This window comes from Delphinapterus leucas, chromosome 10 (genome assembly GCF_059928025.1).
Source record: "Delphinapterus leucas isolate spDelLeu-1000000601 "Yukka" chromosome 10, BTC_Dleu_Yukka2, whole genome shotgun sequence".
Classification (NCBI taxonomy): Eukaryota; Metazoa; Chordata; class Mammalia; order Artiodactyla; family Monodontidae; genus Delphinapterus; species Delphinapterus leucas.
Window position 1 is genome coordinate 102,829,520 of NC_143138.1, and position 21,572 is coordinate 102,851,091.

At 47.4% G+C, this 21,572-nt stretch overlaps 1 protein-coding gene and 1 pseudogene across 5 annotated transcripts; one reads left to right on the forward strand and one right to left on the reverse strand.

The window, feature by feature from the left end:
• On the reverse strand, positions 1–19,634 carry ISY1 (ISY1 spliceosome associated protein). 5 transcript variants are annotated; one of them, XM_022562525.3, is made up of 11 exons: positions 17,475–19,634; positions 15,495–15,517; positions 14,938–14,989; positions 13,901–13,966; positions 13,679–13,721; positions 10,713–10,825; positions 7,633–7,750; positions 4,622–4,744; positions 3,145–3,260; positions 957–1,043; positions 1–628 (listed from the first exon to the last, which is right to left on the reverse strand). In XM_022562525.3, exons 1-11 carry the CDS (start codon positions 17,475–17,477, stop codon positions 521–523), a joined length of 852 nt encoding a protein of 283 aa, XP_022418233.1. In that variant the 5' UTR covers positions 17,478–19,634; the 3' UTR covers positions 1–520. The 5 variants fall into 5 exon arrangements, with proteins under 5 accessions (XP_022418233.1, XP_089775943.1, XP_089775940.1 ...); XM_089919817.1 differs by having other exon boundaries at positions 14,938–15,050; XM_089919814.1 differs by having other exon boundaries at positions 14,938–15,517.
• On the forward strand, positions 19,558–20,343 carry LOC111168796 (ferritin heavy chain pseudogene; annotated as a pseudogene).
• The last annotated feature ends 1,229 nt before the right edge of the window (positions 20,344–21,572 follow it).

The following is a 21,572-nucleotide window of genomic DNA, read 5'->3' on the forward strand; positions in this document are numbered from 1 at the left end:
TTGCCTTTCACACAAAAATCTTTAATAAAAATAGCTCTCTGCAGAACCAGTCCTAGACAGCAGTAGCAAACTCAAACTCCTGCCACCTGGGCAGGAAGGAGCAAGGCCAGCTGAGGGGTCTGAACTGAGGGCAGGGCTGCCCCGAAGGGTGGAGCTCCGCAGGCTGCGACGTGTGGGATGTGGGCTCGGGCCCCACACACCTTCTCATTCTTCCAGAGGAGTTACAAACACGTCTGCGTTTTTTAGGAGTGTCACTAACTGGTCGCCCTCCGCACCAAATGACAGGAGGAGGCTACGTGAGACACTCAAAGGCTGACAGGGAGCAGCGTGTCCTACACACTCAAGACCGAAGTAAGTGGGTTCACACGTCAGCAAAACGCCGGGACGAGGTGACACCAGGGCATCCCGGCAGGCAAACGGCCCTCGGTCAGCACGCAGGGGAGGGAGGGAGGAGGAGAAGTGGCAGGCAGCCCGGGGCTGCTCACCCACCACGGGGCTGGGCGGAGGCCCCAGCTCGGCCCTAGTAGCCCAGGAGCCGCCTGGCCTCCTCGCTCTGGGCCTGCAGCGTCTCGCTGGTGTACTTCTGCAGGAGCTCCATCTTCTTCCTCCGCACAAGCGCCTCCTCGATCTGCGGGCGGGAAAGCGGAGGGCTCAGGCCGCAGGCCCCACGCCCCACAAGGCCAACTCGCCGCCTGGGCCCGGACGGGAGCCCAGCACCCTGCGTCCGAGGGCCCCGATCTCCGCCAGGGGAGCAGGTGAGCAACAGAGTGCTGGACTGCTGCCTCCAAGGTAGACGGAACGGCGCCTCGTCTGGACGCCTCGCCCTAACCTGAGCCCAGGGACCAACGCCCTGTGGAAGGGAGTGAGAGCCGCCCAAAGGGACAGGAAGGACCAAGAAAACCACACAGAGCCCCGTGGGGCCCCTCGGAGGCCAGGCGGCCCCCAGCCTGTCCTACCTCTTGCTGCGACGGCACCGGGACGTGAGCGATGAACTTCTGCTGCCCGTCCTCCCCTCCTTTCTCCTGGCCGCCCTCCTCATCAGACTGCAAAAGAGCACAACCAGAGGCCGCGCAGAGGAGGCCGTTAGTAAGGGCTGGCACCGCCATAACGTGCACCAGCCTGCAGCCATTGAAAAGGAAAAACAGCGACGAGGAAGCTCTGTTCTCAGACACAGAGACACCCAAGACACAGCGTTAAGTACAAGAAGCAACAGAACACTGTGTTTTGCGCGACCTCTTGTAGGAGGAAGAAAAGAGAAGCCAGTGATCTCAGTGAGAGCCAGCGGACAGAGGACAGGGCTGCGAAAGATAAGCTCTGTTAAATCTCTGTATACTTTTTGTGTTTTGAGTCTTGAGAATACATTATCTATTTTTTTAATTAAACTTGAAAAAAGCACATAAAGAAGAAAGCATCACTCAGAGGCTGCCTGTGAGTCAGCAGAGATCACTCATAACCTAAGGAATGACGTAGCCCTGGAGGCATGAGGAGAGAGGAGGCCTGTGTGGAGGCAGGTCCACTGCCCGCAGGTCCACTGCCCGCAGGTCTCTGGGCCGGACCCTGACCCCACCCCCCGCCGCAGGTCACCAGCTGCCAGGAAAGCCGCGGCGGAAGCTCTCAGACGCCGCTGGTAGGAGAAACTGGTCCCAGGGCTCTGGGAAAGTCGGGCTGCATCCACCGAGGCGAGCCCAGGGTGGAAGTTCCACTCCTCAGGGCAGACTCCAACAAGGAAGGCTGTTGTAGCCCCAAAGAATCCACACATGTGATGAAAGACACAGCACTGCCCACGCGCGTCACACCACGTCAGGTCCCTCGGTGGACACTGCACTGTCACTGTGCAAGCCACTGGGTGAAGGATGACACAGGACCCTCGGTAGCAGCTGTGCAACTTCCCCTAAATCTTAAGCATTTCAGGATAAATAATTTTTACATCCTCTGATGGCTTTCCATCGTTCTCATGGTAAAGGAAAATGCTTCCCCAGGGGAGCCGGGGCCCTTGCTTGGCCCACCTCCCCTCCCGCAGCCTCCACTCTGCCCTCCAGCCACCGGCCCGTCCTCTGTCCCCCGCGCTCCCATGGGCTCGTCCACTCACGCTGTTCCCTGCTGCCTCTTCGCTTGGTTACTTCCCCCTTGTTTCCGGATCTCAGCTGAAGGGTCACGTCCCCAGCAAAGCCTTCACTGGCCCTGCCTTCACCATGTCGCTACCCAGAGCTCCTATCACAGCTGCCATTTCCCACCGTGTCTGCTGACCGGACTGTCCCCCAGGGCTTCAAGCTACAAGCGAAGCGTGTTTGCTGTCCTGCCCCTCGAGTGGGCCTCACAGTAGCCACTCATTAAACAAACATCCCTTGAAAGAGCAAATGGATTATTTGCATCTAGAGAAAATCTTCCTAGGGCACGCTGCCATCCTGTTTCAAATGCCTGCCTGAGGGCACGAACCTCAGGTCTGCTAGATCCTGTGTGACGCTGACTAAGTCGCTAAGCCTCTCTGAGCCTGCTTCCTTGCCACTGACATCATGGCAAGCCATGTGACATCACACAGGGCCTGACCCATAGTCCAGGCATGGGTGCTTCCCTTCCCCTTGCTCAGTCGAGCAAATCAGTTCCATCCTGGACCTGCCCAGGGAGCAAGGCCTGCAGGGGTGCTGGGAGCAAGGGGGCTCTGCCTGAGGGATCACAGCTCCATCCCCAACCGGGACCCCCTGAGGAAGTCCCTTCTCTGCTCTGGGCTGATTTCCAGCTGTAACAGACAGTGGTTAAGACTACAGAAGAGTTACTGACACTGCCATTTAAGCAGAAACAATGAGGTCATGGGCTAAAACACACTGGCTTCAAATGTGTTTATAAATCCGACTCCAGCATGTTCAGGAGGGCCCATCTCTAAGATGCACGTAAGTCATCCCCGGTGTAAAGCAGTTTAACAAGTGCCCTCACAGCCGTTCCTCTCTGGAACCCTCCCTGTGAACCCGGAAGGTGCCCTTCATCCCCACCGTCTAGGAGAGAAGGCCGAAGCCTCAGACGGCGGCAGGGCCAAGAGCCGGGCCTCGACCCTGGCCCCTCGTCTGCGCTTCCTGCTACCGCGCCCCCATCCTCCGCGGCACAGAGAAGGCGGTGAGCGCCAGGGGGTCCCGCGCCGCCCCCCAGTACCTCCTGGTCGGCAACGGCGTAGATGTCGGCCTCCTCCTCCTCCTCCTCCTCCTCCTCCCCTCTTGCCAGCCGGGCCTCTCTCTCTGCTTTCCACTTGTCCACTAACTCGGCTCTGACTGCACACAAGGGAGAGCAGGCGTTACTCACTCTGGCCTCTAAGAAAGCGTCAAACCCCATGCAGGGCGAGGCCAAGGCCTCCCTGCTGGAAAGGGTCACCTTCATCCTGCCCCGGCGGGCAGGAATCACACAGGAATCAGATGGGAGGGCAGCTTTTAGCGGACACACCCAGATCCTCCCCAGTTCAGCACCCCGAGGTTCTCAAAAAACTAAAACTAGAACTACCATGTGATCCAGCAATTCCATTCCTGGGTATATATCTGAAAACAACAAAAACACTAATTCGAAAAGATACATGCACCCCAATGTTCATAGCAGTACTATTTACAGTTGCCAAGATATGGAAGTAAACTAAGTGCCCATCAACAGACGGATGGGTAAATAAGATGTGGTGTATATATACACACACACACACACACACACACACACACACAGACACAGACACACACACACACACACACACATGCATATACACAATGGGATCCTACTCAGCCATAAAAAAGAATGAAATAATGCCATTTGCAGCAACATGGATGGACCTACAGATTATCATACTAAGTGAAGTAAGTCAGATGGAGAAAGACAAGTACTGTGTGATATCACTTATATGTGGAATCTAAAAAATACAACAAACTAGTGAATATAACAAAAAAGGAGCAGACTCACAGATACAGAGAAAAAACTAGTGGTTACCAGTGGAGAGACGGAAGGAGGAAGAGGCAATTTAGCGGTAGGGGATTAAGAGGTACAAACTATTAAGATAAAATAAGCTGGGGCTTCCCTGGTGGCGCAGTGGTTGAGAATCCGCCTGCCAATGCAGGGGACATGGGTTCGAGCCCTGGTCTGGGAAGATCCCACATGCCGCGGAGCAACTAGGCTCGTGAGCCACAACTACTGCGCCTGCGCGACAGGAGCTTGTGCTCCGCAACAAGAGAGGCTGCGACAGTGAGAGGCCCGCGCACCGCGATGAAGAGTGGCCCCGGCTCACCACAACTAGAGAAAGCCCACGCACAGAAACGAAGACCCAACACAGCCAAAAATAAATAAATAAATTAATTAATTAAATTAAAAAAAATTGGATTAAAAAAAGATAAAATAAGCTATACAAGGATATATTATACAACATGGGGAATACAGCCAATATTTTATAATAACTGCTAATGGAATATACCTTTAAAAATTGTGAATCTCTATACTGTACACCTGTAACTTCCATAATATTGTACATCAACTACTTCAATTTTTTAAAAAGCCCTAAAAAAAAATGTTCCTTATAAAAATACAAATAAAACCCCATTTCCAAGGGAGAGAAAAGAAACCAGATGCCAGCAGCAATGAAATGAAATGCCCGCAGACCTACGTTTCTTTTCATATTCCTGTTCCAAAGGCACAATAACACCATCGTCTTCATCTAGGTAACCGTAGTATTCAAAATCGATCGCCTTCATGAGCTCAGCGCGTGTCTTTCTTGGAGGAGGAAGAGCTAAAAGAAAGAATTTATCAGCTTAGCTGAATTCCCCGTCATAATCTCACTCAAGCCTTCTCCTCATACAGTGTTACGCAGGCATATAGTAGGTGTGTTCATCAAAATATCATGAAATAGGCACTTCTCTACACTAGTAATGGGATTATATACGTGGTACCACCCTTTTTAAAATCAGTGTTAAGGGCTTCCCCGGTGGCGCAGTGGTTAACAATCCACCTGCCAACGCAGGGGACACGGGTTCAAGCCCTGGTCCCGGAAGACCCCACATGCTGCGGATAACAACTAAGCCCTTGCGCCACAGCTACTGAGCCACAACTACTGAGCTCACGAGCCACAACTACTAAAGGCCCGCACACCTAGAGCCTGTGCTCCACAAGAGAAGCTACCACGATGAGAAGCCTGTGCACCGCAACGAAGAGTAGCCCCTGCTCGCTGCAACTAGAGAAAGCCTGCACACTGCAAGAGAGACCCAATGCAACCAAAAGTAAATAAACAAATAAATTTAAAATAAATAAATAAGTAAAATTAAATCAGGGTTGAAATCTTTGACCCAATTAGTCCATTTAGAAGGAATCTATCCTAATTTAAAAAAACAGAAACAAAAGCTGGCAAAGCTTTACGGACAGAGGTGTGCATCACAGCGTTATTCACACAACAGTGAAAACTTGGACAGCCAAGGACTGTGATCTGCAATTCCAGCATGGCGGAGGGGAGGCGATCCTGCAGCCCCAGTAATGCTGCTTCACAGGTGCTTTAACAACACAGAAAATGCCATAATATTTAATGAAAAAACTAAGAATACAGATAAAACAAAAGAAACTATAAACACAAAAGATAAATGAGAAATTCCTGAAGAAAATACTTTCAGACTAAGAATTACCATTCAGAATATTTAGTAATACTTGAAAATCAAAAGGGAAATGACAATCCAACAGATTAGTCAAAGAATGAAAGCTGATAATTGAAGAAGAAAAAACTCTTATGTATGAAAATTTCATTTAGTAACTGAATTCGATTGTCAATTTCATTAGTAATGGGGGGGAAACAAAAAAATAAAAATAATACATTGTTTCAAGCACCAGATCAGCAAAAATGTTATAATTATAAACATCTAGAAATAACTAAATACCAAAGGAGGGATGGTCACACCAAGTACGGTTAATCCCTGAGACTCTCTAATCCGTCACATCACTTGGCATTCTAAGGAGAACCATGAGAGGACATGGACGGACTGCACACACAACCCTGTCCACCCCTCCACCGCGTGGGCTGCATCCAGGACGGGGCTGAACCTAGCAGGCTCAGAGCACTGCATGCATTCCGGCCACAGGATGGAGCTGTGATCCAACCAAAGCCAACCAGACTCAATTCTGGGAATTCTGCTTCAATTGTTGGGGGGGGCGGAAATCTGTTGCTGAGAGAGAACAAAATTTAAGTCGATGACGGACAACCAGCCACCACAAGAGGAGAGTGAGACAGAGAAAAAAGCTCACAGGATAGAAGCCAAAACTGCAAAACGGAGCAATGTGACGTGGAACCGGCCATTCCTGAAGGCAAACTTGTCAGTTATGTGAGCCAATAAATTTATAGACTTTTCTGCCTAAAGTAATTGGGGTTGAGTCACCTGTCACTTATGCTGATGTAATTTAGTTGATGAAATAAGCATGGAAGTGCATGGAAAAGGCTGGAAGGGAACATTCGAAACAGATAATAACAGTGACGGGTCATCTCTAGCAGGGCACTGGGATGGGGGTCAAGGGGACTGTGCTACTATTTTTATTGGTTTTTTGCCATGCGGCATCCGGGATATTAGTTTCCCAACCAGGGTTTAAACCCGTGCCCCCTGTAGTGGAGGCACAGAGTCTTAACCACTGGACCACCAGGGAAGTCCCTGTGCTACTATTTCCATTATACGCATTAAGACTAAGTTGCGCACTTTCTTGGTTAAAAAAAAAAACACTCTATGACTGGAATAAATAAAAATAAATTTAGAAACAATGTAAAAGCAAAAAAAAAAAAAGTAACATACACAGCACACTCTCATTTTAGGAGCCTTAAAACTCTGGAAGGGGATACACCCCAACATGTCAACAACCATCATCTATAAGTTGTGAAAACGTGGGTGTTTTTTCTGATTTTCTGTATTTTACAACTTATCTATAATAAAATTATACTGCATTCATAATAAACGGCATGACATCTAAACTCTGAATTATTTTAAGTGATGTCAAACACGCATGCAAAACCAGTGTGTGCGTAATGAATTTAAGAATGAGCAGAATTGTATGTTTAAACAAATAGGAAAACCGACTGGAAGGAAACAGCAGAACGCCAGCAGTGGGAGGAATCCTGGTCTCATCCTTCTCTACTTTCCACACTGCTTTCTATAAAATGCTTGGCCTGCTTCTTGAAAAGTCAAAATTAAGATACACAGAAATTCCAGACCAGCGGTTTCCAACTGCATTTTGGAGGCTCCCAGGGCTGTGGAGGGAAGGGCAGGAGTGGAGAGGGTACCCGGCTTGGATTCACTCTCTTCCACTTGTGCATTTCGGGGTTTGGCCCAAGGTGTCATGTGTCCTTCAGTTAAGAGTTTTTTCAACTAAACACGTAACTGAAAATGAAGCTGACTGAACTGCAAACAGGGAGATTCCTCGTTCACACTCAGACGGGTATGGGCAGAGCCTACAACCTGATACCTGTCAGTTCTGGGTTCCCGTTCTCACCCCAACTGTGTGCCCACCTGAGAACGATAATCCTCTGAGGACACGGGGCTGCTGTGTGGCTAAGAAATGGCATAGGAAGAGTGCCCTGCAGACGGCATGTCTACTGTTACAAGCAGGACCAAGAATTCCAGGCTAACACCCTGGCGAACATCAGTTACTTACGTTCTCTCTCAAACAGTTCTCTGACGCCAGGCAAGTCTTTTGCTGCTCCGAAGTACTTGTAACCTCGATTTCCTGGGACTTCTTTCCCTTCATGATCCAGCATTTTAGGGCCAACTTTCTTATTGGGAAGGAAGAAGAGAAAATGGATCTGATCCTTAAACCCAGTATTTCCATGTTTGCAAATAGATTTAAGATAATAATGCTAAAGGTAGAAAATATTCATGTACAACAGAAATATATTTAGGTACTTTTTTTAGTCCCTTAAAAATCAACCTAAATACCTAACAGTAAGAGGATGATTTAAGTAAATTATAGCATATTCAGGATGGAATATATCCTATAGCTTAAAAATGATGGTTCATATGGAACACTTTTATTGACTCAGAAAAACACAATATAATGTTAAGTGAAAAAAGCTTTAAAAAATTGCAAAAAACCTAAATGGCAAGCAGTAGAAGACAAATGAAATATCCAGAAGATGGAATTCTCTCCACTAAAAATGATGATGTTGACAACTTCATACAGTATGTGACCCTGGACAAGGCTCTGTACTATAAGGGGAAAGGCCATAAAGGATGAAAATCCATAAAACAGCCAAATGACTGTATCAAAGTTAAATGTCTTAAACTCTACCATGGTTATATAAGAGAACATTCTTATTCTTAGGAAATACACACAAAAGTATTTCTTAGGAAATACCCCTTAAGTATTGAGGAGTAAAGGAACATGATGTATTTAAGCCTCAAACGGTTCAGAGAAAATAAATCTCAAGGTACACACAGAAAATGATAAAGCAAATACAGAAAAATGTTAAAAACTGGTAAATCTGTATAAAGGGTACATAGGATTTCTCTATACAATTTGTGGAACTTTCTATGAGCTCAGAAATGCTTTTTGAAACGATTATATAAATGATTATTTACTGACATGAACATATGTGTCTGATAGACTGTTAAGTGAACAAAGCATATAGTTAGAATAATGAATCATTATCTGTAAAAATAAATATATATGTATATAGAAAAAATTCTAGAAAGATAAGTAGAAAATGTTAATAGCAGTCATTTCTCAGTGGTAGGAAGATATATAATGTAATCTGTACCACACATAGAATATATAAAATTTTTTTATACTTTAGAATTCTTATATTTTTGTTATGTATTCTTTTTTTTTGACATAAAAGTAGGTACTCTTTATACAACCAAAGTTACCATTTTGAAAAGAAGTATAAAACCTAGAACCAAAATTGTACATACATGAGTATGACCTCAGTTACAGGACTCACGGAAAAACAATGGACGGAAATATTACAGAAGTTGCTCCTAGTTAAAAGGACCGTGACTGCATGGTGTCCTGCTCTGTACTTTTCTGAACTTAATAACAATATATTACTTTTTCTCTTATTATTGTACTAAAATACACGTAACATAAAATTTGCCGTCTTAACCATTTTTAAGTGTCCAGGTCAGTGGTATTAGTACATTCATAGCGTCATGCAACCATCACCACCATCTTGTAAAACAAACTCTAAACGTGTCACTTTTTTTTTTTTCAGCTGCACTGAGCGGCTTGCAGGATCTTAGTTCCCCGACGAGGGACAGAACCTGGGCCACGGCAGTTAAAGTGCTGAGTCCTAACCACTGGACCACCAGGGAATTCCCTAAATGTTACTTTTGTACATAGAAAATGAAAATAAAATTCTTTAGCATTAAAAAGACGCTAGGGCTTCCCTGGTGGCGCAGTGGTTAAGAATCTGCCTGCCAATGAAGGGGACACGGGTTCGAGCCCCAGTCCGGGAAGATCCCACATGCCACGGAGCAACTAAGCCCATGCGCCACAACTACTGAGCCTGTGTTCTAGAGCCTGCGAACCACAACTACTGAAGCCCACGCGCCTAGAACCCATGCTCCACAACAAGAGAAGCCACGGCAAGGAGAAGCCCGCGCACTGCAATGAAGAGTAGCCCCCGCTCACCGCAACTAGAGAAAGCCCACGCACAGCAACGAAGAGCCACCGCAGCCAACAAATAAAAAAAATTAATAAAAAAAAAAAGACTCTACAAGGAAATACATAAAAACATTACTGTTGACTCTGGGTGGCGGAACTTAAGAATATTGTACATATTAATTTTGTAACCCTTCCAGGAAGGGTAATAAACCCCTGCACTAAAGCAGTCTGACAGGGAGCAAAATCACCATCACAGAACTACTGAAGATGCAGTGAGAACGTTCCTAGCACAGGTACTCCAGGAGTGGAAGTGCCTTTCCTTCTGCAACAAGAATAAGTGCCTCATTTTTAGGCCAGGTACTAACGTGAGAACTGTGGTTTTGCATTAAATACATAGAAAAACTGCACATATTTCTTACATAACATACTACAGTCCACTGACTACATACTACTGGTTCAAATGACCTGGGAAAATGGGGCAGGGCCTGGGGCAGCATTTTTCAAAGTTGACACCCACTGGCGGGTCGTGAAATCCATTACATGGGTCATAATCATCAATTTTTTAAAAATCAAGATAGAACAGAAAAAAAAAAGATAGAACAGAATAGAAAATATCAAAGTGCGGCAACATATACCAAGCATCTTTTCAGTACTGTGTTGTGATATAGTGAGTGTGTGTGTGTGTGTGTGTGTTTATTTTATAGTGGGTCATGGGCCTAAAAGCTTGAAAGTCACTGTTCTAGAATACTGCATTTAAAGAATCCAGAGAAAGGAAACACAGCCATGTCCCCAGGGCCCCCTTGAGTACAGAAGCCGACAATGGAATGGTTGCCCCAATTCTCAAGGAGTTCAGAGAAGGCTGTGAGGGGCCACGGTCATTTCAAACAAGAGGCCCAGGGAGCCCGAGCGGCTCACTCTGGAACACCTGGCCAGTACACGTACTGAGGCCTGCGCTGTGGACCTTTAAGCACCACTGGCCCATGCTTTCACGTTTCCTGTCCACGCGCAACAGGCACTTTCAAGCCTCCTTTCATCTCTCCAGTGCCTACTCTGGCAGGACTGCGGGGGCAGCAGGAGCCACCCTGCAGGCAGACAGCACCCGAGCTCAGCCCCCAGGGCTGCGGCTTACTTACCCCATAGTCAGGACCACCCAGCTCCTTGATCCGGGCCTCCCAGTGTCCCTTCTCTCTTAGCAGCTTGTTAATTTCATCATTCAGGTCACGAATTCGGAATTCACCTAGACCAGCTAGAAAACAAAAACGTCCTATCGTTTCTTGAAAATACCAGTCGATGTTGTAGCCTTAAGAATGAATGTCAACACCTAAAAAGGTGCATAACACAAAGATACTATTTCAATTTATAAGAAAACCCACCCACACCGAAATCATGGAAGGGCAACAATCGTGCACAGTTTCAGCAGTGCTGAGGGGGAAGAAACTTCATCCTCATTAGCAACCGCAGAAATACAAACTGAAGCAATGCTGCAGCTCCATTTATACCACCACTGAAACAGTAAATTCTTAGAGGTGGGGACACAGCGTCCAATCAATGTCAGCCAAGATGCAGTGAGGCAGCGTCAGCATTAGGGTTGGCGGCAGTCTGTGTTAGTCTAGTCCTTTCAGGAAAGGGCTTGTTCCCACCTTGTTAAGTGGGAACACCTTTGACAAAGACTAGGGCCTGAGAACTGAGCCTAAGGGACAGATTTATAGTCTTTATTTTTTACTTATTTTATGGCCGCACTGCGCAGCACACCGTATCTTACTTCCCCTACCAGGGATCGAACCTGTGCCCCCTGCAGTGGAAGCGCGGGTTCTTAACCACTGGGCCGCCAGGGAAGTCCCTAAGGGATGGATTTAAAGGGATGACGACAGGGAGTTTGCTGAGGTGGTGTTGTCGGCGGATGGGAGCCGGGAGCAGTTGGAGCTATTCCAAGGGAGAAACCCTCCCCTTCTCCACTGAATTGCTTTTGTACTTTGTCAAGTCAACTGACCACATACGTGTGCCCCTATTTCTGGACTTATTACTCTGTTCAACTGGTCTGTGTGTCTATCTTTCACCAATACCCAATTGTCTTGAATACCTTTAGCTTTACATTAAATCACGAAATTAGGTGTTATGAATACTCCAATTTTTTTCTTTTTCAAAACTGTTTTGGCTATTCTAGTTCCTTTGCCTTTCCATTTAAATTTTAGAAACAGTTCGTCAACATAAACCAAAAACCACTGCTGGGATTTTGACTATGATAGATTTTGAAAAGAAAAAGAATCGACACCTTTCCTATATTGAGTCTTCCCATCCACAAACACTGTCTATGTCTCCATTTGATTGGTTCTTTGACTCTTTCATCACTGTTTTATAGTTTTCAGCATACAGATCATATATATATTTTGTTAGATTTATACCTAAGTATTTCTTGTGTTTTGATGCTTCTGTAAATAACACTTTAATAAAAGTTCTAGTTCCAAATGTTCACTGCTAGTACACAGAAACAGAATTGATTTTTGTGTATTGACTTTCTATTCTGTGATCTTGCTAAACTCATTTATTCATTTTAGAAATCTTTCTGTAGATTCCTTGGGATTTTCTACATAGAAAATTATGTCACCTCAGAACAGAGCATTTTTCTTCCCTTCCAATCTTTGGGCCTTTTATTTCCTTTTCTTGCTTTATTGTACTGGAAAGGAATTCCAGTACAATACTGAATAGAAGTGGTGAGAATGGATATCTCCACCTTGTTCCTGATCTTAGGAGGAAAGCATTCAACCTATAGCTAACTATAGGTTTTTTGGTAGAAGTGCCTTATCGGGGAAAAAAAAAAGTTCCCTTCAATTCCCAGTTAGCTGAGGTTTTTTTTTTGGTTTTTGTTTTTATTTTTGCCTGCATTGGGTCTTTGTTGCTGCACGCGGGCTTTCGTTGCGGCGCTTGTTGCGGCGTGTGTGCTCTTCTTTGTGGTGTGCGGAGTTCTCTCTTGTTGCAGCGTGCGGGCTTTCTCTCCCTAGTTGTGGAGTGCAGGCTCCAGGGAGCATGGGCTCTGTAGTTTGTGGCACACAGGCTCTCTAGTTGTGGCAAACGGGCTTAGTTGCCCTGTGGCATGCGGGATTTTAGTTCCCCGACCAGGGATTGAACCTGTGTCCCCTGCATTGGAAGGCGGACTCTATACCGCTGGACCACCAGGGAAGTCCCATGTGTTTTCGTTTTTTCTTGATCAGTCTGTCTGATTGGAAGTTTATCGATTTTACTGATCTTTTTATTTTTTTAATTTTATTTATTTATTTTTGGCTGCGCTGGGTCTCCGTTGCTGCTGCATGTGGCACGTGGGCCCCTGCATCGGCCGGCGGATTCTTAACCACTGCGCCACCAGGTAAGTCCTGATCTTTTTAAAGAACCCGCTTTTGTTCTATTTTCTCTATTCATCTTGTTTTCAATTTCATTGACTTCTTCTCTTTATTATTTCCTTCCTTCTGCTTACTTTGGAATTAATTTGCTCTTCCTTTTCAGTTTCTTAGGGTAGAAGCTTAGATCACTGACTTTGAGACCTTTCTTATTTTCTTTTATTTTAATGCTATAAATTTTCACCTAAACGCTGCTTTACATGCATGCCATAAATTTTTTTGTCCCCTGAATTCTGACATTATGTTTTCATTCTCATTCAATTCAAAATATTTTCTAATCTCCTTGAGGTTTCCTCTTAGATATATGGGTTGTTTAGAAGTATGTCTAACTTCTAAATAGTTAGGAATTTTCCAGATGTCTTTTTGTTATCCATTTCTATGTTAACTGTGTTATAATCAGTGAACATACTTTGCAAAATTTTAATTATTTTAAGTTTGCTAACATTCATATTATAACCTAGAATATGCTTTATTTTGGTGAATATTCCATTTGCTCTTAAAAAAAGAAAATGTACTCTTTTCTGTGAGGTGGAGTGTTCCATAAAGGTCAACTAGGTCAAACTGATCGATATTATTGTTCAGTTCTTCTATGTTCTTACTCATTTTGTACCTACTTGTTCTATTGATTATTGAGAGAGGAGGCTGACGTCCCCAAGGCTAATGGTGGATTTGAGAATCGAGCACTTTAAACAGACAAGCTAGCTTACCATTCTGAATTTGAGCCACTTTTTTTGAGATCTCTCCAATGATCTGTGAAAAAAATAAAAGGCAATATATTTTTATGACTTTTGAGTAAGTCTGAAAGCATAAGAAAAAATAATTCAAAATGAGTAATGAAAAATTCTTAGAATTCTGGTTGAAGAGTCATGTAGGTACAAAAGCTATCAGAGACCTGTTCTCCTGTAAGATCAGATTCACCCAGCACGTACCTGTCGTCTCCACTTCTCGGCTTTGGGCAGCTCAGTACACTCCGAGGCAAGGAAGGGTCTTCGTTCCTAAGGAAAAGCCAAACACATGCTGTCGCTGTGCTGTATGAGATTACAGGCTTTGTGCAACACTCATGACTGACTCAGGCCTGAAGCCTGAAATGTCGAACAGGCTAAAGACATCTGCAGCTTCGGTTGCAGGTGCTCTTCTTCAACCCTTATGGCTCACGCTGCAGCCTCTCCTTAGGAGAGAACTACACAGGCAAAAACATTCACTGCACTGCACCTGGTACAGGCAGCCACTGGAAACAACATAAAAGTCCAGTACACTTGACCCTTGAGCAACATGGGGGTTAACCTAAGTATAACTTACAGTCGGGCTTCAGCATCCGTGTTTCCTCCGCATCCACAGATTCAACCAAGCACAAACCGTGTAGTTCTGTAGTATTTACCGTTGGAAAAATCCGTGTGTAAGTGAACCAATGCAGTTCAAACCCGTGTTGTTCAGGGTCAGTTGTTACAGAGAGATGGCGAAGTACACTGGTTATACCCATTTCATGGCATACTTATACTACTTAGGGAATGACAGCTCTCAGTGTTTAGAACAAACATAAACATACATGCATGTCCGTGCGTATACAGGTGTGTGCGCGGGTGTGTGTATAATTAAAAAAAAACAAAAATATCCAAACAACAGTACATATCACCCCTAACCTGGCTGAGTCTCCATGAGCTAAGGTCATTACTGGTTTCAGGTTAGAGCTGCTCCTCACAGCACACCCCACTTTGTACTAGTCAGTATTAGACAGTGCTGGGATAACATGGAGACCCAATCATCATATTACAGAGCAGACAGAAGCACAAGTAGTCAGATCATCACACTGCCCCAGCTACCTGGGATTCAAGTGTACAGACTCATAAGACACAGGAAAGCATGGACGAGAAAGAGGAAGATCTGGAGTCTGAAGTCTGTTCAGGAGGGAGTTGTACTGCACTTCTCCTCAATAATTTAAAAATTCATGAGGAAGATTTAAACCAACCTTTACTTTTCCCTCTTCCAGCTGAGCTTGGCGAAATCTTGCTAAGGCCGTCCTACCGGGAACAGAGGAGACTCCGTTAGATCCTGCTCGAAGATCTCTTATCATCCAAGTTCCTGGATGGGTAAATCTGCTCATGACCATACTGAATGTCAACCATCACTCATAAACATATATACATATTGCAATCAAGAAACCAGAGAAGTTATGAGTTTCCATGTTCCAAAAAGTAGGGCTTATAAGGATTTGTGTTCCTTCCACCCATACGGCGTGTAAGGACTGGACTGTGGGAAACTCTACTCATCAGGCCACTGTGGTGAGCAACACATCCAGATGTTAAAAAGACTAATATTATGGGCTGTCACTCTAACAGCCCCTGCACCACCCCAGGTGAGCCAACGTTCATCCAGAATAAGTTCTGGGAGCTGTCAGAAAACACTATGGGGAAAACAAATGTATGGGCAACTACTATACGAATACTATTTCAACACAGGTAGAGAAAGAAAGCTATATCAAAAGACCAAACAGAAATTTACAGACGAAATCGAGTTGATACGTACATGGCCTTTTCCGCATTTCGGGCCTAAAAGGAGAGAAGGGAAGAAAAACACCCATGTTTAAAGAGCTTTTTCTTTTACTTTCTAGAAAAACGTTTCATTTACTTTGTAGAGAAAAGTTCCACAAGGACACAGGCACAAGCAGAATGCCTACACTAGTGCACGAACACAGTAACAATCGCAACATCGATCACAAGATGCCCACATCCTGTGGCCTTACTTATGCTGCTCTCTCTACCTAAATTCTTTACTCCTCCACTCCCCCAAACCCCTTGGATCTGGCCACTCAGCCTTCAGAATTTACCTGCGTTATCACCGTCCCAGATAATTCTTCTGTGGCCCCTTCATCCCAGCCAGGCTGCCCCGCTTTGTCTGGGTTTATACCTACCACACAATTTCCACCCAGCATCACAATTGACTGTTCCCTGCCAGTGAAATTTGAGGGAGGAAAGACTGACTTTTACAAAGTGAGTTTTATATAAATACTGTTGCACTAATGTCAAGTCAATTATCCCTGAAACACAGTGCTAGGCACGAACACATTTTCCGGGTCGTAGTGTAAGTAGAAAGAGTACTTGCTGAGTCAAGGACTTGAGTTTCACTCCCAGCTCTCCAACTTACCATCCCTGAGAAGTTGTCTCTCTAAGCCTCAGTTCCCCCACCTTTACAGCAGGGATCATACCTTTTATCTCATAAAGATGTCATGATGATTTAATGAGGTAAATACATGAAGTCATCAGATGCTCAGCAAAAGCGAGCTCAATTTAAATCTTTTTGACTCTCCCTTTCAATGGACACAGAAACAAACTTGTCAAGCTTGTTTGGTAGATAAATGAACACACTATCTACTAAGGAATAAAACAGAGGTTCTCCCAGGAGAAGCCATCATCTTGAGGGCTGAGGCTGTGTCCTACCTATTTCATTAAAGCCTACAGAGTCTAAGTATTTAATTTAATATTTCTCAATGCTTACTCCATGCTTGAAACACCACGCTGGGTACTAGGAATTTGGTCACGGTTCTTCCTTTTGAGGGAACTCATAGGAATTTCCCCCAAAAAACCATAAATCTTGGGATAAGGGCATGTACCAGGGGTGATGGAAACCCACAAATATGAATGTGTGTTGGTGACAGTTTGCCAGAAACATCCAGGCCCAGGGATCCTTCTGTCCTGCTAGGGAACGGAGACCGGCGATTCCCTATGTTTGTCAGAGTTCAGAAACAAGAGGCAGAATCAAGAGGCTGAGCCGGCTAGTATGAAGCAGTAATACGGGGCATATCCTCCGAGGGCTGGAGAATAGAAAGGGCTGCTTTTTGTCCACCGGTTTCTCTCGTCCTCCGGATGTTGGGCTCATCAGTCTACAGTGGCATCCAATACACCTTCTACCATGTATTACGGCGTCGTGTGCTTCGCTTAATGAGACCACCATGGTAACCAACATGTAAGAGTATCTCCCTTGTGCCGGCACTCTGCGTGCTCCGTCGTGAGCGCTTCTAGAACAAATGAAGCAGCCGACCACCAGCGCCCGACTACAGCGATCACACCCTCCTGCGGTCACACGACGCCGGCCACTCGTCCATCCCTGGACCCCGACAACGCGCCAGACACCGCGTCAGGCGTTAAGGAGGCAGAGGTGGGAATACCCTGCCCTCGGGAAGCTCCCCGTTGGGGAGCCGGAGAGCAGACACAAGGCAAATAGCGCAGGAACCGCTGCTGGGCCCCCCACGGGACGCGGCGCCGGCCCTGCGCCTCCCGGAGCCTCGGCTTCCCGGTGGGGAACTACAGCGCGCCGTCCGGACTAAGCACGGCCGCGGACGGCGCGGCGGCGCCGAGGCTCAGCTTCCTCCAGCCTCTGGGCTCACGCGGCGCGAAGACCCCCGCGTCCCAGCCGCGGATCCTGTAACCCGCAGGGGTCCCCTGGGCGCCCCCTGGGCGCCCCGGACCCGGCCCGCCGCTCGCCTCCCTCACTCCCCGCCCCACTCACCATGGTGCGAAGGAGGGCGCCGCCCTCAGGCCGCGCGGGCCTAGCCCAGGGAGCTTCGCCGCCCCAGGCGCGGCCGACCCGGACGGGAACTGAAGGTTCTAGGTGACCGCACCACCGGCTTCTGAGTCGGAAGGATAACTGGGAAGGACCAGAAGTGAGGGACCGGAAGCGAAATGGAGAATTGACCCGGGGAGGGGAAGAAAACGCAGGCGAGCTGCCGTAGGCGGCCCTCCCTCGGCGTCTGGACCTCGCACCGACACGCCCGTACGGAAAATAGGGGCGCTGGCAGAACCGCGCTCGCGCAGTGGAATCGACGTGCCTCTAACTGGGCGCTGGGCGCTGGTTTTGCTCTCGCGATAACAACGGCGAGACGTCCCGCGGCAACTATTGGTACTGCACACGCGGTCCCGCAGTTGTGTGTGAGGCTACCCGAGATGTGTGTGCAATTATAGGTGCGCATCCCTCCTGCCCTGTCTGGTTCTGTGAGAGCAGACACGCCCTGTGGAAGTTACTCGTCCTCATCCCTCTGAGTGGACGGGGCCTTTGGACTGGGCCCCCCCCCCCCCCCCCCCCGTCTGCGTGCTCTCCAGGGGCAGGAGCTCGCTCGGCCTCGCCAACCCCCACTCGCCTCCCAGGCGTTTACTTGCGGCCTGTGCTTTTTCTGAGATTTTCTCCTCCTGGAATCGAGGGGTCTGTCGGAGCTGGACCAGGGCTTGAGGTCACCCTTTTAAAATAAGAAATGTAAGGTCCAGGGGAGATGAGAGAGGGACAGTCAGTCGGTGTCTGCTGGGCACGTTGCGGGGATCAGAAGGGCCACAGTTCAGGACCAGGGAGGCAGGGGAGAGGCCACCGGTAGGGAGGTTCTGGTGGCTCCTCCCTCAGGGTGTCAGTGATGGAGCGAGATGTGGTGTGACATTAAGGCGGGGGCCAGTGGCTACTTCAGCCATTTCCAGCGGCTCCCCCTTTGCAAGCATGGTGCTTCGCTGTGGCGACTTGCTCCGCCACGGGGCCTAACCGATGCCGGGAACTACGGCTGCAGGCGGGAAGCACAGGCCAGTGGGAGAAGCAGCTGACGTGTGTGGTTCAGGATCAGTCAGGACAGACATGTACTTGGGATAGACACCAGGAGCTCGTGCCTGAACCATGACAAGTTTTCTCCTTAAAAGTTTAGGCCGTTCTTCTAGACGCCAACGTCCCACCTCCCTGACGGCTAGGTGTGGGTTTGCCAGTAAATAATGGCCAATGGGAATTGAATGAAAGGAATGTGTGCCACTTAGGCGGTGCCCTGAAAAGTATGGACGTGCCTCTCCCTTTTCCCCTCTCTGCTGACTGGTGACTATGGGAGCAGCCACCGTGAAGGAAGAAATGAAGTATTTTGAGAATGGGGGGGGGGTCCCCTTCCAGGCTGACAGCCACTTTCAGACTCCAAAGGCAGATAATCCTTAGCATTTGGTGACATCACTGACTTGTTGAGTCTTTGCCTGGAGCCCACTACTCAATCTTCAGTTGTATGAACCAATAAATTCCCTTTAGTGTTGCAGCCAATAGTCAGACTTTCTGGTACTTGAAACTCAGAGCATCCTTCCTGATCCACTTATCTTGCCACAGTCTGCTAAGTGTCCTTCCTCTCTAGGCTCACACTGATCCTGTCTTTGTCCACATCAACTGTCCCTGTTGCCTGCAGAACCCTTCTCCTCCATCCAGCCACCTAATCCCCTGTTCATGCCTGCTTATCATTTAAGGCAGTTCAGACAGCCTGGATTCATAACCTGATTCCAACGCTTCTTAGCTCTGTGGCCTCACATGACATACTCAACCTCTCTGTTTAATTTTTACTCTGCTGTGAAATTGGCCTGAGTATTTACCTTCCTGTTCTCATTTTACCTCATCCACGAAATTGGGACATTTGCCTTAAGGAGCTGTGGTTTTATAGGAGACACTACACACAAAAATTGCTCAAGGCCACAGTCCTCACGGAGAGTCGCCGCGGTTTCTTGCTTCAACAGTGCTTGGACGGAACCCGGCGCTCGTCCCCCGCTCCGGCCGGCCGCTCAGAGCCAGCCCTCACCACCACCTCACGGCGCCCTCCGATCGCCCCAAGGTCCCCGCTGCCGTTACAGCGCCGCGCAGCCACCGCCACCGTTTCACCTCAGCCGCCCGCCATGACGACCGCGTCCCCCTCGCAGGTGCGCCAGAACTACCACCAGGACTCGGAGGCCGCCATCAACCGCCAGATCAACCTGGAGCTCTACGCCTCCTACGTCTACCTGTCCATGTCGTACTATTTTGACCGCGATGATGTGGCTTTGAAGAACTTTGCCAAATACTTTCTTCACCAGTCTTGTGAGGAGAGGGAACATGCTGAGAAATTGATGAAGCTGCAGAACCAGCGGGGTGGCCGAATCTTCCTTCAGGACATCAAGAAACCAGACCGTGATGACTGGGAGAATGGGCTGAATGCAGTGGAATGTGCGCTACACTTGGAAAAAAGTGTGAATCAGTCACTGCTGGAACTGCACAAACTGGCCACTGAGAAAAATGACCCCCATTTGTGTGACTTCATTGAGACTCATTATCTGAATGAGCAGGTGAAATCCATTAAAGAATTGGGTGACCACGTAACCAACTTGCGCACGATGGGGGCCCCCGAATCTGGCATGGCACGGTATCTCTTTGACAAGCACACCCTCGGAAATAGTGATAATGAGAGCTAAGCCTTAGGCTGGCTTCCCGTAGCCACAGGGGTGACTTCCCTGGTCACCAAGGCAGTGCATGCATGTTTGGGTTACCTTACCTTTTCTGTAAGTTGTACCAAAATATCTACAAGTCCTTTCCTTAGTACCATTCCTTCAAATAAAGTAATTTGGTACCCAAAAAAAAAAAAAAAAAAAAAACTGCTCGAAACAGATCTATGTAAAGTTCTCAACTATTTCAAATACAAAAGCCCCATGCACTGCAGTCAGATCTAGTGTGTGGGCTCACCTAACTCCCATGTACCGTCAGCTGGCCAGGCTCAGGGGCTTGCAGGGCTTTGTAAAAGCTCTCTTAGGGGCTTCCCTGGTGGCGCAGTGGTTGAGAGTCTGCCTGCCGACGCAGGGGACACGGGTTCGTGCCCCGGTCCGGGAAGATCCCACATGCCGCGGAGCGGCTAGGCCCATGAGCCATGGCCGCTGAGGCTGCGCGTCTGGAGCCTGTGCTCCGCAACGGGAGAGGCCCCAACAGTGAGAGGCCCTCTTATTGCAAAAAAAAAAGAAAAAAAAAGCTCTCTTAGCCTTTAAATCACTGTTTAAGATCGACAGGCCTGCCCTTACTGTAATCCTCTCTTGTTTTCTATGTCCACCTCCACACCCACCTCAGGCACAGGTCTGGCATGGAAGATTTTATGGCTGAATAAAGGGCACGTACAAGGCTGTGCTGCCTTCTGTTCGGGCCAACAGCCCCAGCTGATGCTGCTTCCTAGCGACCCTGTGTGCTGCAACAGCGTTTTTGTAGTAAGCGTCTCTGTACTCATATCCTAGTATCAACCATCCATATGTCTATATATTTTATCTATATATCCACAGTAAAACTGTAAAAGATGCTAAAACTAGGAGATTCACTATCAAGGGACGTGTGCTCTGGAGGAAAAGCCAAGGGTGTGGGTAGGCAGCCCTTTTCTAGTGTCTCAGAAGGATTAAAAGGACAGATGGCTTTTGGAAGAGATTAGGTGTGTGACTCATGGGTCCCTTCAACCATTTCAGCAGAAGCCAGGAAGACAGAAGGGATTATCCAGAAATGATCTGTGGAGAAACCTCTTGTGTAACACAGTGAATTCCCATGACATACACAGGAGACCCCCTAGGCTGAACATTTTACACCAGCAGAACCGCTGCCAGCTTGGACTTCGAGGGACAGAGAGGAAACAAAACGAAAGGCTGTTCAACTTCCGAAATCGTAGAGGCAGCAAACAGACTGATGAAAGTAGGCAACCGTATACCAGTGCCACCCTTCATGGGAAAGAATGGATGGCTCTGGGGGAGGCAGCTCAAGCAGAGGAAATGCTCAGGCCTTAAAACCTAATACTGTTGGGCTTCCCTGGTGGCGCAGTGGTTGAGAGTC

Bases quoted from the DNA above. Each gene is read 5' to 3' on its own strand.
- ISY1 (XM_089919814.1), bottom strand. From the start codon at position 15,078: ATGGTCATGAGCAGATTTACCCATCCAGGAACTTGGATGATAAGAGAT. The intron at 7,751-10,712 runs GTAAGTAAGCCG...CTTCCCAATAAG, and splicing joins TGGGTGGTCCTGACTATGGG to AAAGTTGGCCCTAAAATGCT. The intron at 4,745-7,632 runs GTAAGTAACTGA...TCTTTCTTTTAG, and splicing joins AGAACTGTTTGAGAGAGAAC to CTCTTCCTCCTCCAAGAAAG.